Source organism: Chiroxiphia lanceolata, chromosome 1, assembly GCF_009829145.1.
Source record: "Chiroxiphia lanceolata isolate bChiLan1 chromosome 1, bChiLan1.pri, whole genome shotgun sequence".
In the NCBI taxonomy this organism is placed as follows: Eukaryota; Metazoa; Chordata; class Aves; order Passeriformes; family Pipridae; genus Chiroxiphia; species Chiroxiphia lanceolata.
Genome location: NC_045637.1, coordinates 114,095,555 through 114,108,021, shown reverse-complemented (window position 1 = coordinate 114,108,021; position 12,467 = coordinate 114,095,555). Strand labels below are relative to the sequence as shown.

The 12,467-nt window shown below is 37.7% G+C and overlaps 1 protein-coding gene across 2 annotated transcripts in view; it reads right to left on the bottom strand.

Moving 5' to 3' along the window:
• GADL1 (glutamate decarboxylase like 1) overlaps positions 1-12,467 on the bottom strand; it is an 81,834-nt gene that overhangs the window by 46,452 nt on the left and 22,915 nt on the right. For both annotated transcript variants that reach the window (XM_032703639.1, XM_032703647.1), the window contains exons 7-11: positions 12,195-12,274; positions 12,026-12,080; positions 8,030-8,146; positions 1,941-2,005; positions 1,643-1,724 (exon numbers count right to left, since the gene is read on the bottom strand). In XM_032703639.1, coding sequence (XP_032559530.1) covers positions 1,643-1,724; positions 1,941-2,005; positions 8,030-8,146; positions 12,026-12,080; positions 12,195-12,274 — 399 coding nt within the window. The remainder of the gene's footprint in view (positions 1-1,642; positions 1,725-1,940; positions 2,006-8,029; positions 8,147-12,025; positions 12,081-12,194; positions 12,275-12,467) is intronic.

Genomic DNA, 12,467 nt, shown 5'->3' with positions numbered 1-12,467 from the left:
CATACACAAAATAAGTAAGTGTCAGTTTTCCAGGAATTAAACACAGAGTAAAATGCCCTTTCTACTCAATGCAAAGAAATCTTCTACTTTCCAGAAGGTGTCTTGCTATACAACAGGATCTATGATCAGTGATACTTGTGTTTTCACCCCTCAATGACCTAGGATTCATCTTTACAAACATTTCCAATACAACATTGCCCAGCTGTGGTTTAAACGTGGAACAGGAGTGCTCCAAGAGACATTACACTGCACAGAAGGAGAATATAACATAGTTGCTAGAGCCCTGAAGCTGGAACGGTGCTTGTAAAGTGACTCTAAATGCTTGAGCAGCTAGAACATTTCCAACTTCATTTCTTTCCTCTTTCTTCCTGAGAAATTTCTATTATGCAGTCCAAGTAGTCTAATCATTACCTGGGGCTATATCTATGTACTAGGGCTAATTAGTTAAAAATACAGCAATGAAATCTTCCCAAGCCTGCAATTAAGACACCATATTAATCTTAGTCAATAACGTCATTCTGTTTGTTTTTCATCCTGGAATAAAGATAAAGTGATGGACAGTAATCTTGAGGTCTAATCCTCTTTAATCCTACAGACTCTAGCCTAAGGAGATGAGGAGGTACACTTCTCTTTGCTGTCCTGTCATGTCTCACCTCTGACTTAGAGCAATCAGCTCCAAGAGAGTGCCAATTAGCAACTATGGTCTTTGGTCCTCATCAGTTCTTACTACTAGAAGTTAGTAACAAATTACATGGATAGCTAACCCTAGCAGTTGAATAGAAAATATCAGTAGTTTTGACAGAGTAACTTACAAACCATGGCCACAAAATAGTGGTGCAAACCTCCAGGGCTCCAAATCTTCATGATGTTCAGTCATTTATAACCTATATAAGGTGAAACTCAACCCTGATGGTTGGTAAATGGGTATAAGTTTTAGCAGTTCTGAGTTTGAAATGGAGCTTGGAATAATTGACTTCTTACTGGTTTCTTTATTAAGATAAAAGAATTCCACAAAGATAAAAGCAGGGATTTTTACTATATTGCAGACTCATCTTGAGATCAAAGCTCTGTTGTTTGCTTGCTAGACCTTTAAATTAGTCATGGCTTTTGGAAAGCCTAAATCACCCTGGTGATGAGGAAAAACTTGTAGAGTGAGCAAAGAAGGCTCAGCACCTTCTCCTGGATGTGATCTGCCTCCTATCCCTCTCCCACTTTGGTGCACCTATGTAAGGGGATGGGAAGACAAGCTCTGCCTACTTTAAACAGAGACGCAGTACTGCTGCAGTCCCGATGGATGTCAGCTATTCTGAGGACTTTGATGAGCTCTGTGTTTAAGTGTTGCAGGCCCAGGTGACAAAAGACTCAATTCTGAATGTAAATCATGTACAGAAATTAACTACCTAAGGCACCAGCTGCAAAATTTGACCACTTGTGGGTACAGTGACTTGGATCCTGCTCTCTTATTCACCCTTTATTAAAATGAATTTAGTGGTGAAATTCAAAATAATATAATTCAGCCTTTGCACTGTGGTATAGTAAAAATGACTTGCAGTTGTTTTCTAATTATTTCTACTTCCATATAACAGCAGTGACAGCCTACTGCAATACAAAAAAAAAAAAAAAAAAAGACAGGAGGACTTACAGAGTTGTCTTTCACCAGAAGAGCACAGCACTGTATTCCTGCCAACAACATTTTATGGGGATTCCAGGCAACAGAATCAGCCCTGTGAAAATTATAAATTGCACCTATAATCATGGGTACTAAAGAATCAAAAATGGCCAAACAATCCAAGCAGACGAATCAGATTTACCATCCCCCCACTCCCACCATAGGTTCAGAAATCTCTCCAACTAAGTAATTTCTATTTATGGAAGCCAACAGGCCACACAACTTCTATCTCAATCCCTGGTAAGTGAGCCCATGAACTAAACTGACTTACCTGTGGATGCCATGAAGAAGTCTGCAATGTTTCCTTGATATCAAAGCCGAGCCACCCCAAGAAGCCTGTTAGAACATTTATAGAGCCAAGAAAATATTATTTGTATAAAGTTCTTTTCATAATACTTCAACTAATAATTTATAAAGATGTCTTAGCTCATTTAAAACTTAGTTTACTACATAGTCAGTGGCCCAAATTTTGCCTTTAGTATCATCTACTGAAATAAAGATGGCAGCCTGGGGCTGTGCCTAAAACAGAGGAGTTGATGGTTTGTGCCACTGCATAAGCCACAAACTAGTCTGGACATTCTGTGTAAGCAAGGCAATGAACTGAAGTGTCCTTGCATAACCAGACTCATTCCAGATACCGAATAGATTTGCTTCCTTTCCCCCAGCCTTAACCTCAGCAGTGAGAGCAGAAAGTCCCATTTTGCACATTTTCTTCCTGCTAGCCATTTCCTTCCTGAGAAATTCACAAGGAAACAGCAGACAATGTAAAAGCTCTGCCAGTTGCAAAGTCCAGGCTTGGATTTTCCACACATATGAAAAGCAAAGTCAGGGAGTGTGCAACAGCAGCATTCCTGTTACCAGCAACCCAACTGACCTTAAAATGGTTTAAGACTCATCACATCTCCCTCAGGTCAGTTAACAACTAATAGTGTACTCTGAGAATCATTTAGGCCTTCTCTGTAGAGAAGAACTCTCTACTGAATCTCCTTATTGAGTGTCATCTACTCTAGACACCCATCTTTGGGTGATATCTTTTGCAATGTACATCTCCATGGACAACAGAAGGAACTCAGACAACAAGCTTTTATTACACAAGTTTAATTTCTGGACAATCAGAGTCAGGAAATGTGATCCTTATTCATGAATTCTGCAGGGATCAGATTTCACCCATCACGTGTTGTGAATCTTCAGTTCTCAGACAACAGTATTTATCCACAGGGGATAGTTGGAGAGATCATGCAAACAGCAGACGTCATACAGTGCATTTGAGAAATTACTGATAAATAAATAAATAAATAAGAGGATTTTCAATGTTCATGCAGGCAGAATACACTTAAGCAAACTATCTGTGAAGTAAGCAAGGCTTTTCAGAGATGCACAGAAGGCATCAGTCCACAAAACATCTGGACTCAGCTTATTTAAAAAAAAAATTCATATATTTTGTGCTAATGAAGGGGAAAAAAAAATCATTGATGTAAAGATTCCTGACCTAAGCATGGAGAATATATGCTTGTTTAGCTTTTCTTCCTTTTTTTTTCCCTTGAAAAAAACCAGATGTGATAGATGACATACAAATTTAGCATCAGTATCTGCTTCATAGGCCATACATTAGGAATAAGATCTGTTATCTCTGCGAGACAGGAACGGTAGAGGCTCACAGGGGAAATGAAAGGTTATTAACTTGTCTTAACACATCATTCTCATTTATGCAGTACATTAATGCATCACATCATATTTTACATTGTCATGCTCATAATATCCTTGCTGCCACCCAATCTACAGCTGGGACCTAAGGTAGGAAATGATTCTACCTGCAGAACCACAACTTCGAGCTATGTTTCTCCAGCTGGTCCAAATTTGCCATGTTATGGGAAGACAATCAAACTGAACTTCCTCTTCATAGAAAATTTTACTCTTTTCATTCTATGATTCAATAAAGTCAAAACAATCACTAAGTTATTCCCTGACTTTCATAATTTATAAACAACGCATTAAAAGATAATAAATTTCATGAAATCTGCATCTAAAGGTGTCTGTGTTTTAAAAAGTTGAAATTTTCACACTGTCTCTGAAAAACAGGATTAGAAAGGCACTCAAGAGGTCATCTCAACAGTGTGCCACTCCCAAAGGCAGGATCAACATATTCATCTCATTTCTGTCAAATGCTTGTCTTTTCTAGAAGTTACTAATCAGTGAATATATGGCTTGTAATTAGCAGGAAAATGAAAAATAAGATGCAGAGAGGTACCAGCAATTTCTGTCTCTACAGCACTACTGGCACTACTTTCTGCCTTTGTTTTAAAAACTACTGCTGGAGATCTAGGAGAGAGGAATGATAGTACTGGAGGTCCAGGCATCTTCACCACTTTTCAATCTCTCCTTGAGCCACAGGAGTACAAGATAAATTTGTGATCCATGTTTCTCACCCAATTCAAAGATCAGGTGCTTAGGGATCCAGGGCGGGCAAAAAGAAAACAAAAAACCCACCACCACCAAAAAAAAAAAAAACCACCACAAATGAGAAGACACCTAAGACAACTGAGAATCACTGTCTTTGGTTTTAAAGACCTCTAATGATGAAGGTTGTATAATTCAGCCACTTAATTTGTGTTTAATGGTAACAAACTGTTTTCAATTTGAAGTGTCAAACCTAAACAATGTCACCTCTAGTCACACCTCCAGTGGTCAGGGGTAGAGATTATTCCTTTCTTTTTTAAAGCATTTACAGACTATTATGTATTGTCTCTTTGTCCTTTAGTTTAAATAACATCAGTGCTTTCCATCTTTCCTCATTGGTCATGATTTCTAGATATGGTTCTGTTTATCTGCATCGCTTTCTCATTTTCTAATCTTTCTCCTGTAGGTCCTTAACCTTCTTGAAATGCATCTTTTTATTTGGACACAATCTAGATAAAGCAGATGGAGTACATACCAGGAAGAATCATTTTACGTATCTTCTTTATTCAGTTCTGAAATACATTTAACTTTATTTGAAAATATCACTGATTTGTGAAGTACTGCAAAGCCCAGATCTTTTTCTAAAGATCTGCTGTCTAGCCAACAATACCCAGCCTGTATTTGTGCACTTGATTATTAGAGCTTAGAATACTATCTTTATTGAACTGTAACCTAGTTTTTCCACTTTTTTCTCCAAATTATCAAAATCTCTTTGATTTCTAATCTTGTCCTTCCACTGCCTCTTGCAGCAGTTTTAAATAATTTTCAAATTGTCAGTGTATTCTTTTTCATCCAAGTTATTTAATGAAAATAACAGATAACTTCTAACCTAGGACAGACCTTTGTGGAATCCTGCTCAAAAAATTTTCCCCTTTCAGTGAACCACTGGTAATTGCTCTCTGGGTATGATTTTCCAGCCAGCTTTTCACTCACTACCAGAGCTGCAGCTTGGTATGTTTCTCTGGCTTTTTGATTAGATATTGCAAATACACAATAAAGTTAACTGCTTCTCCTCCATCCATGAGACTACAGAAGGAAGGCAGATTGATCAAACTAGACTGGCACGTTTTGTTGATGACAAATCCAGCTGAGATCAATGCAGGGTAGGTTTAAACATTAATATTATCACCTGTGTCCAACATAATGTAATTGATAACAAGGTATGAGAAAATTACTCTGTTTCATATGCAGCAAATCACTTTCAGCTGAATGATGGAAATCACAGTGTTCACAGTGATTAAACTAATTACCTAAGCACAGGCTAATAAGTCAAACCTGATTTTCTGTACTGGCCTCTAATAGGAAAAAAAAGAAGAGTCAAAGTAAGGACCATCAGGGAAGAAACTCATATACAGTACTTAAAGTTGCATGAAGACAATACATGACATAGGTAAGTGCTGGAACTTGAGTGCATATTGATGATAAAACCAAGTTATTAAGAAAGGCATCACAGATGTAGATTAGAATAAAATAAGCAACTGGAATGCTTGTATAAATACCATAATGTGAACAAAATAAGCTTGTTATAGCTCTGCACTCAGGCTGTTGAACAGCTTGACTGCTAGGACAGTTTGGACTTACTAGTATTATCTTCTTAAAATAATATTTTCTGTAACTCCCTTTACTTCTTCTGGTTTATCTCCATGTGAGAGCTTATCTACTATTTCTGACTTTATTGAAATTTATCTTCCTGAATCTCACTAATTTTATGTTGATGTTCTCCCTTTTGCCCTTTTGCTCTTCCTAAGAATCACCGGCTTTATCATTTCATATTTAATGAAAATAGTTTCCCTAAGGCAAACACATAGATTTTTGGGATCAGAAAATATTCTGAAATGAGATAAATCATTGTAAACCTGGAAATAACACCACTGACATTCATATAGGTTATTCTTAGTAATAGCTCATGCGAGTGTTTACAGTAGACAATCCTGATGCCCATTAATGATACATGAAAAGTCCTAAATTAGACAGAATTTTACTTGGTTCTGTCTGTACTGTACCTTTTTTCCTTCACAGTTACAGCAGGCCCAAACAGCAGTACTCACTTTTTATAACTCAGACTGTATAATGTGTAAATCATTCAACAAGAAGCCAGAGGACTGCAGATTCTCAAAGCTTTCAAAAATATCATATTCTTGCCTATAAGGCTAGAAGGAGGTAAGCCTGCTTAAAAACAAAGATAAAAATCCAGTTCTTCCCTGTGTCTCTTGTACAGTCTTTCTGAACAGCAGAGACTTAGTTTCACTGTACGTGTTCGCATATTATTTTATTAAATCTATTTCTAGTGGTACTGAGTGAAAAAATATCACATTATGAACTACAGTCTGCTCATTTTACCACAGTACACTTGTACATACATGTATGACTGACATCACTTACGTGGAAAGCTTTCAGTCTTTCCCTATATTCTGTTCTCTTATTAATACAGCTAGAAACTTTTAACAAAAAAATAAAGAAACGGCCATCCATTCAACTCTCCACAGAATGTGAAAAATAGAAAAAATACTGACAGAACTTCTGAGAACCACTGAGAGGTTCATAATATGAATCACATCTTAACAGAATGATTGGTCTTCCGGACCATAAACCCAATTTATTACTGGACATTTCTCCTTCTACTGGGAATCTATTAACATCTGACACCTACAGCCATTTTTCAAACAGAAAATTGACTTAAAGATATTCACAGACATTTTTACCTTAGTTTAATATGAGGTAAAATTGGAAGAAGAAGGTTAATTCTTTTCAAACACTATCAGTTGTCCATGGTTCAGAATATGGTCCAGGCTTATCTCACCTAATTTTAGTTCAGCTACAGGGAGACTACTCATTGTACTCCTACAGCCACTGGAGATGGGTCCAGCCACGTCTATTCAACTCACCTGAGGTTCAACACAGATTCCAAATACATCCTTCTTTCCATCAGCTGTACACAGACACACAAGAGACTGGCATGCAGCGTGAGTGCTGTGCTTCTGACGAAAATCTGACTGGTTGTTCTCAGCAGCACAGAGCCATGAGGGGGCTTTGCAGATATTTTAAATATGAGGCCTAGATTCTGCATCTTTACCTCCAAGTCAATAAGAAAACTCTTTTGACTCACTCATACAGTGACCTTATTTATCAATGTCTGTGAGACATTTATTTGAAACACACATCACTGCCTACGTGATTTTTCTCTAGATACTCAACTTTAAACAAACACTTAAAAAATTTAAAGCAGGTCTAAAAATCTCCATTAACATTGCTCTAGATTTTCTTGTTGCTCCACAACTTCTAATGTAGCTATTCTGGATTCGTGGTATTGCAATTCTAAAGAGAATATAATTTTAGAAAAGATTAAGACCTATCTTTATTTACTCTTGCAGGTAATAAAAGGGCTCAAGGATTATTCCAAAATGATTCATAGATTTTAATAGATTTTAATATCCAAACCTAAAATTACAAAGAAATTTAAAAAAAGAAAAATGTAAGGAAACTCAAACCTTAAATATGAAACAGAATAATTTATGACTGGTTGAGCCAGAAACATATCTTTATTTTAACCTGTATGAACTGCACACCACAATTCTAATGCGTCTATTCTCCAACGGAACATGGAAATAATTCAAATTTATACTTGTATATAATCACCCTTGAAGCATTTTTAGGAGGTAGCAAGAAGAAGAAATTGATTATAAAATAATTTTGAAATACAACTTGACAGTAAAAATATAGCTTTGACTGTTTGTCAGAACCAAGCTATTTTCTGTTTTGCAGCACATATAACAAAGACAAGTCAGAATGTACTTCTGGTCCCTATTAAAAAGAAAAGTTATTAGAGCCCAACTTACTTTTAAAAAGAAAATCGCAATTATAAAAAAGCAGTGCTAAACAAAACCATGCAGTATACAAACTCACATCAACATGAAGCCAGAGGCCATGCTTTTCACAGATATCAGCAATTTTATCCAGAGGATCAAATGCTCCCAGCACTGTTGTGCCTGCTGTAGCACAGACAAGAAATGGTGCTGACCCCTGCAATAGAATTCAAAACAAAAAAATTATAATTTGCACTGCTCATTTGCTCCAGTATACTTGCAGAGAATAAAGTATAAAAAGGTCTAGGAATGTAGGACAAAGATGTGACAGTCTACATTTAGTTTCCCAACAGAAGGTACTGCATTTAAAAGTGCTGACTCCTTTTTTTCCCATTAAAAAAAAAAGAAAGTTCATTTTGCATTTCTAGTTAACACCACCCTAGGGCAGACTTCACCAGCTTCAGATTGCTTTGACAGATGCCAGTTTTGCCAAAATCAAAACACACCAGATATTTGACATCTCTCTTTATACACTGATTTTCATTTCTCAGTCTTCACATTTCACTACCATATTTGCTGTCACTCTGATGGATAAAACAAAGCTACTAGCTCAGACAGCAGACTATCCATGCAAGGAAAGGGCTCATCCCTCTAGGGTTTCCACCTGCACTGTCTCTACAATACCCCTATTCTCTGCCTGGTGAAGAGGAAACTTCAGTTAGACAACACGATTTGCTTTCAGCAGCATTGGCACATCCCATGACAGGGATGGTCACCGCTGCCTGATCCCATGCCTGACCTACAGCACAGTGCTATTCCCTTGTTCCTACGCCTGTCTAGAAAACAGGAAGGGTTGTAATATGGTAACTGAATGTTAGGAGAGAGATCACTGGAAATCTCAAATAGTTTTAAGGTCAGGCAGCTGGGATAAGGAAAACTTTTGTCAGGTTGCGGTCTCAGGCAACCACTGTAAGCCATCCATCTTTGTTTCTGTGGTTTTGTGCATTGTTTTCCGTTCAACTAATAGCAGGGGTGCATTTACAATAGCAGGCTAGGTCACGTACCCTTGCAGATCTGTGTGGCTGTGTCTACTTAGGAGCAGAAACTGAAACAATTAAAAGAACTGGTGGATTCTGTAACAGCTCTGTGAAATTGAGGGTATCAGCCCTAGCAATGACTGCGTGGCCTCCCCAGTAAATCCACGTGGCAACGGATTTGCCATATGTAGGATGGAAGAAGTCCTGTCAGAGATGGACTAGTGAAGAAAAAGAAAACAGCTCAAATGTTATAGAAACAGAAGTTTTTAAGGTGGTTTAAACAGGTTTTAAAATGGCTTTTGCTTTTTTGCAAAATCATTGCTCCTTCTTCCCGACACCCCCTGTGAAGGACTATTGTCTCCCATACAGGAGCGTCCTGGGAAGATGTCCTGAGGGGTTTCTCATTGGTCCTTGTTAACCCCTTCCTATTGGCTGTTGACTCTTTACCTGATTGGTTTTTTCTGTGTACCCCGAACTCATAATTGGTCCCCTTTTGACCCTCCTAAAAGCCTTATAAACCCCTACCCCACAATAAACTTCCTCTTTCATCCATCCCTCCCTGGCAGTTTGTGTGAGCTCCTTGCGGGGTCGCCGGGCCATGCGGCGGGGGCAGGGGGGAAGAGCATTCACCTTCCAGGTAATGGGCTGGCACCCAGAGCCTGAAGGTTCCCCCTCCAACTAATCCATCGTAAATCCATGCTGAAGGAACTGGTCTGCACGTTTTAGCATCTGGCCTACAGCATGACAATGCAGTTACTGAAGAGGCACTAAAGCTGCAGTTACATTGTACAGTCTGGAATCACTGAAGCTCATTTGCAGGGAATTAAATCTTTCAGATGATGTAAGTGTCTGCTAATGTAACTCAATGTAGCTTGGTGAAAACAGACATCAGCTGAAAAAATCAAACTCTACACAAGTCTTTCATGTATCTTCACTCAACTGAAATCTGATCTCTCTTATAAAAAAAAAGAAAAACTGTTGCCACTTTTAAACATCTACAGAGACAGATAGGCTTAATTCACATTTGCACCCTAACAGTTTTATACTTCTTTACAGTGTAGAAGACTATTAGACTGGTACATAATTATGATTTATTTGTATTTTAAAATTTCTTTACAAATTGCTAAAGTAGTGAAAAGTAATACTGGAAAGAATTTAAATTAATCCCATACATTCACAAAGAATTACCAGCCTATAATTCACTTCTTGGTCATTTATTCCTAGGTACAAGGTACCACAATAGTCAAACTTACAAGCCAGCCTGAAGCTCAAGTACAAAACACTTGCAAATGAGGCAAAGATGTATTTGATGCATCTAGTTTCTGTCAGTGTTCCCACCAATTTTCTCCCAGAGCTACATCAAAGTCAAAGGTCCTCAAACAGCAAGCTGATAGCATGACTGAACACAGGGACAAGTCTAAGAACTCTTCAAATTCCAGTAATTGTTACCATTACACATTTTCCTTGAAGAAGAGAATTCAATTTTTGTTATTCTTGACAATAGAGTTAAACAAATCTTCCTGACTAAACTCTCTAAAAGGAGTCCTAAGACTCTTGCTATTCATATTCAGTGATCATTTTGTGGTTTTGTCACTAGCAAATACATCTTCTCTTGTCTAGAGTCATTAGAATATTTACTGCAATTCACTGAAGTGTCCTTCTGTAAAAGTTGTAAAGTAGCACTTTGTCAAGGACAGACGCACTTACAGAAGCTCTGATGAAATGAAAACCTTCCAATACACCTGTAACTTCCATTAAAATGCAAGTGAAATCGTGTTTTCCTGTAAGCAGAGCATTTCAGTATAGAACATTTGTTTTTAAATTGCAGAGCACCATACTGGGATTGACCTTTTTTAAAAAATCATAAATGCCAGATGATTTCTTTCAAATAACGAAGTATTAGTATTACATGAACAAACACAAATTCTGTTTTTGCAAGAGCAAAGAGTTCATTCTCCTGTGAGCCTGCTTCCTCTTGTTCCATTTTATTTCAGCCATTTTTTCCCCCATCTTGCTCAAATGAATAAAGTACAGGTTGTCTTGCTCAGATAATGCAAAATAAAGAGAGAGGCAAGCAAGAGAGTTTCCTAGGTCATTAGGGCTATCATGTATCAATGGCTATACTATCTAGCATGGAACTCAGAGATGATTGTCAGGCAGAAGATGTATCTAAATCAGATCTCACTGAAAGCTGTTGTGGCCGTGCCAGTGCATGACAGGACAGCACTACCTTGGCTTTTCTACCAGCCACAAAAGCAGGTTTGCACTAATTACTTTGTATTCACAGATCACGACTGAACTCTGAATCCTACTGTTCTGATACACAAACTAGAAGTGAAAATTAAGGTGAGCTAACCAAGCCAAAAGAAGATGCTCCCGGAATTCACATTCAGTCCTCCAGGCTCTCTAAAATAAATTATGTTGACTATAGTTAAACACCGTCTTACAGATTATAGAAATGTATGCTAATGCTGTCCAAATATACACATCAGTACCTTTCTAAATGTTGGCCTTTGACTTTCTACTTGGCAAAGTCCCTAGGGAAAAAAAGGCACACCTCTGCACTCTTCCTACAATAATAGAAAGGACTGAATTTAGCATTTGTAGCTTGTATGATGGTTTCAGAGACTAAGACACCTTACAGTTCTTGCTTACTGCAGAGGATAGAGGAACAGCTGCTGTAATTACCTGAAAAACCTTTTTAGGAAAACAAATACCACATCCATTTAAAAAAAAAAAAAAAAAAAAAAAAAGATCAAGGGCAAAAGAAATCCTGTAAGAAATGTGCTAAATATTAAGAGCAGCATTGTACTCAGGACTTTCATTAGCAGCAAACACCCTGTGGAATTTTCCTCCCTTCTAAGAGTGTAGAACCTATAAGCCTTGACTTGTTATACAAGTTTGTGGAAAAGAGATTTCTCCTGTAAGAAAGCCATTGTTACATTAATTGCCCTATTTTTAAGATTTTGCTCACTCTTAGTTTCCTTCCTTTCACTCAGACAGAAGCACACAGTCTGCATACACTCCTCTCTCCTTCATGCTCTCTCTCCCCCTCTCACCTCTTTCCTGGCCCGCTGGACTTGTTTCTCCAGTTCCTCAGGTATCATCTTACCTCTAAGGGACACAGATTTAAAACTTTTTCAGTTACATTCAAATAGGTTGTTATGTATAGCACTAATGCATTTTAAAAAAGCTCAGAGATCACATTCATGGCTCTTGCTTTCTCACCTTTCATCTGTTCTGATGAAGTAAACATTCTCTGTACCAATACCCAGGAAGGAGGCTGCCTTCTTCATGGAGTAATGACACTGTCAGTGAAAAGCACAGGGGAAAAAAAAAAAAACAACACGCAATTAAAACAAAAGAAATAAATTCCTCATAGGGAATTCCCACATAGGGAACAGTGACACTAAAATAAATTCAACTACACATAACAGCCATGAAAACAGCATATTCTAACACAAAAATCAAACTGATGAGCTACATATCACAAAGTCCATC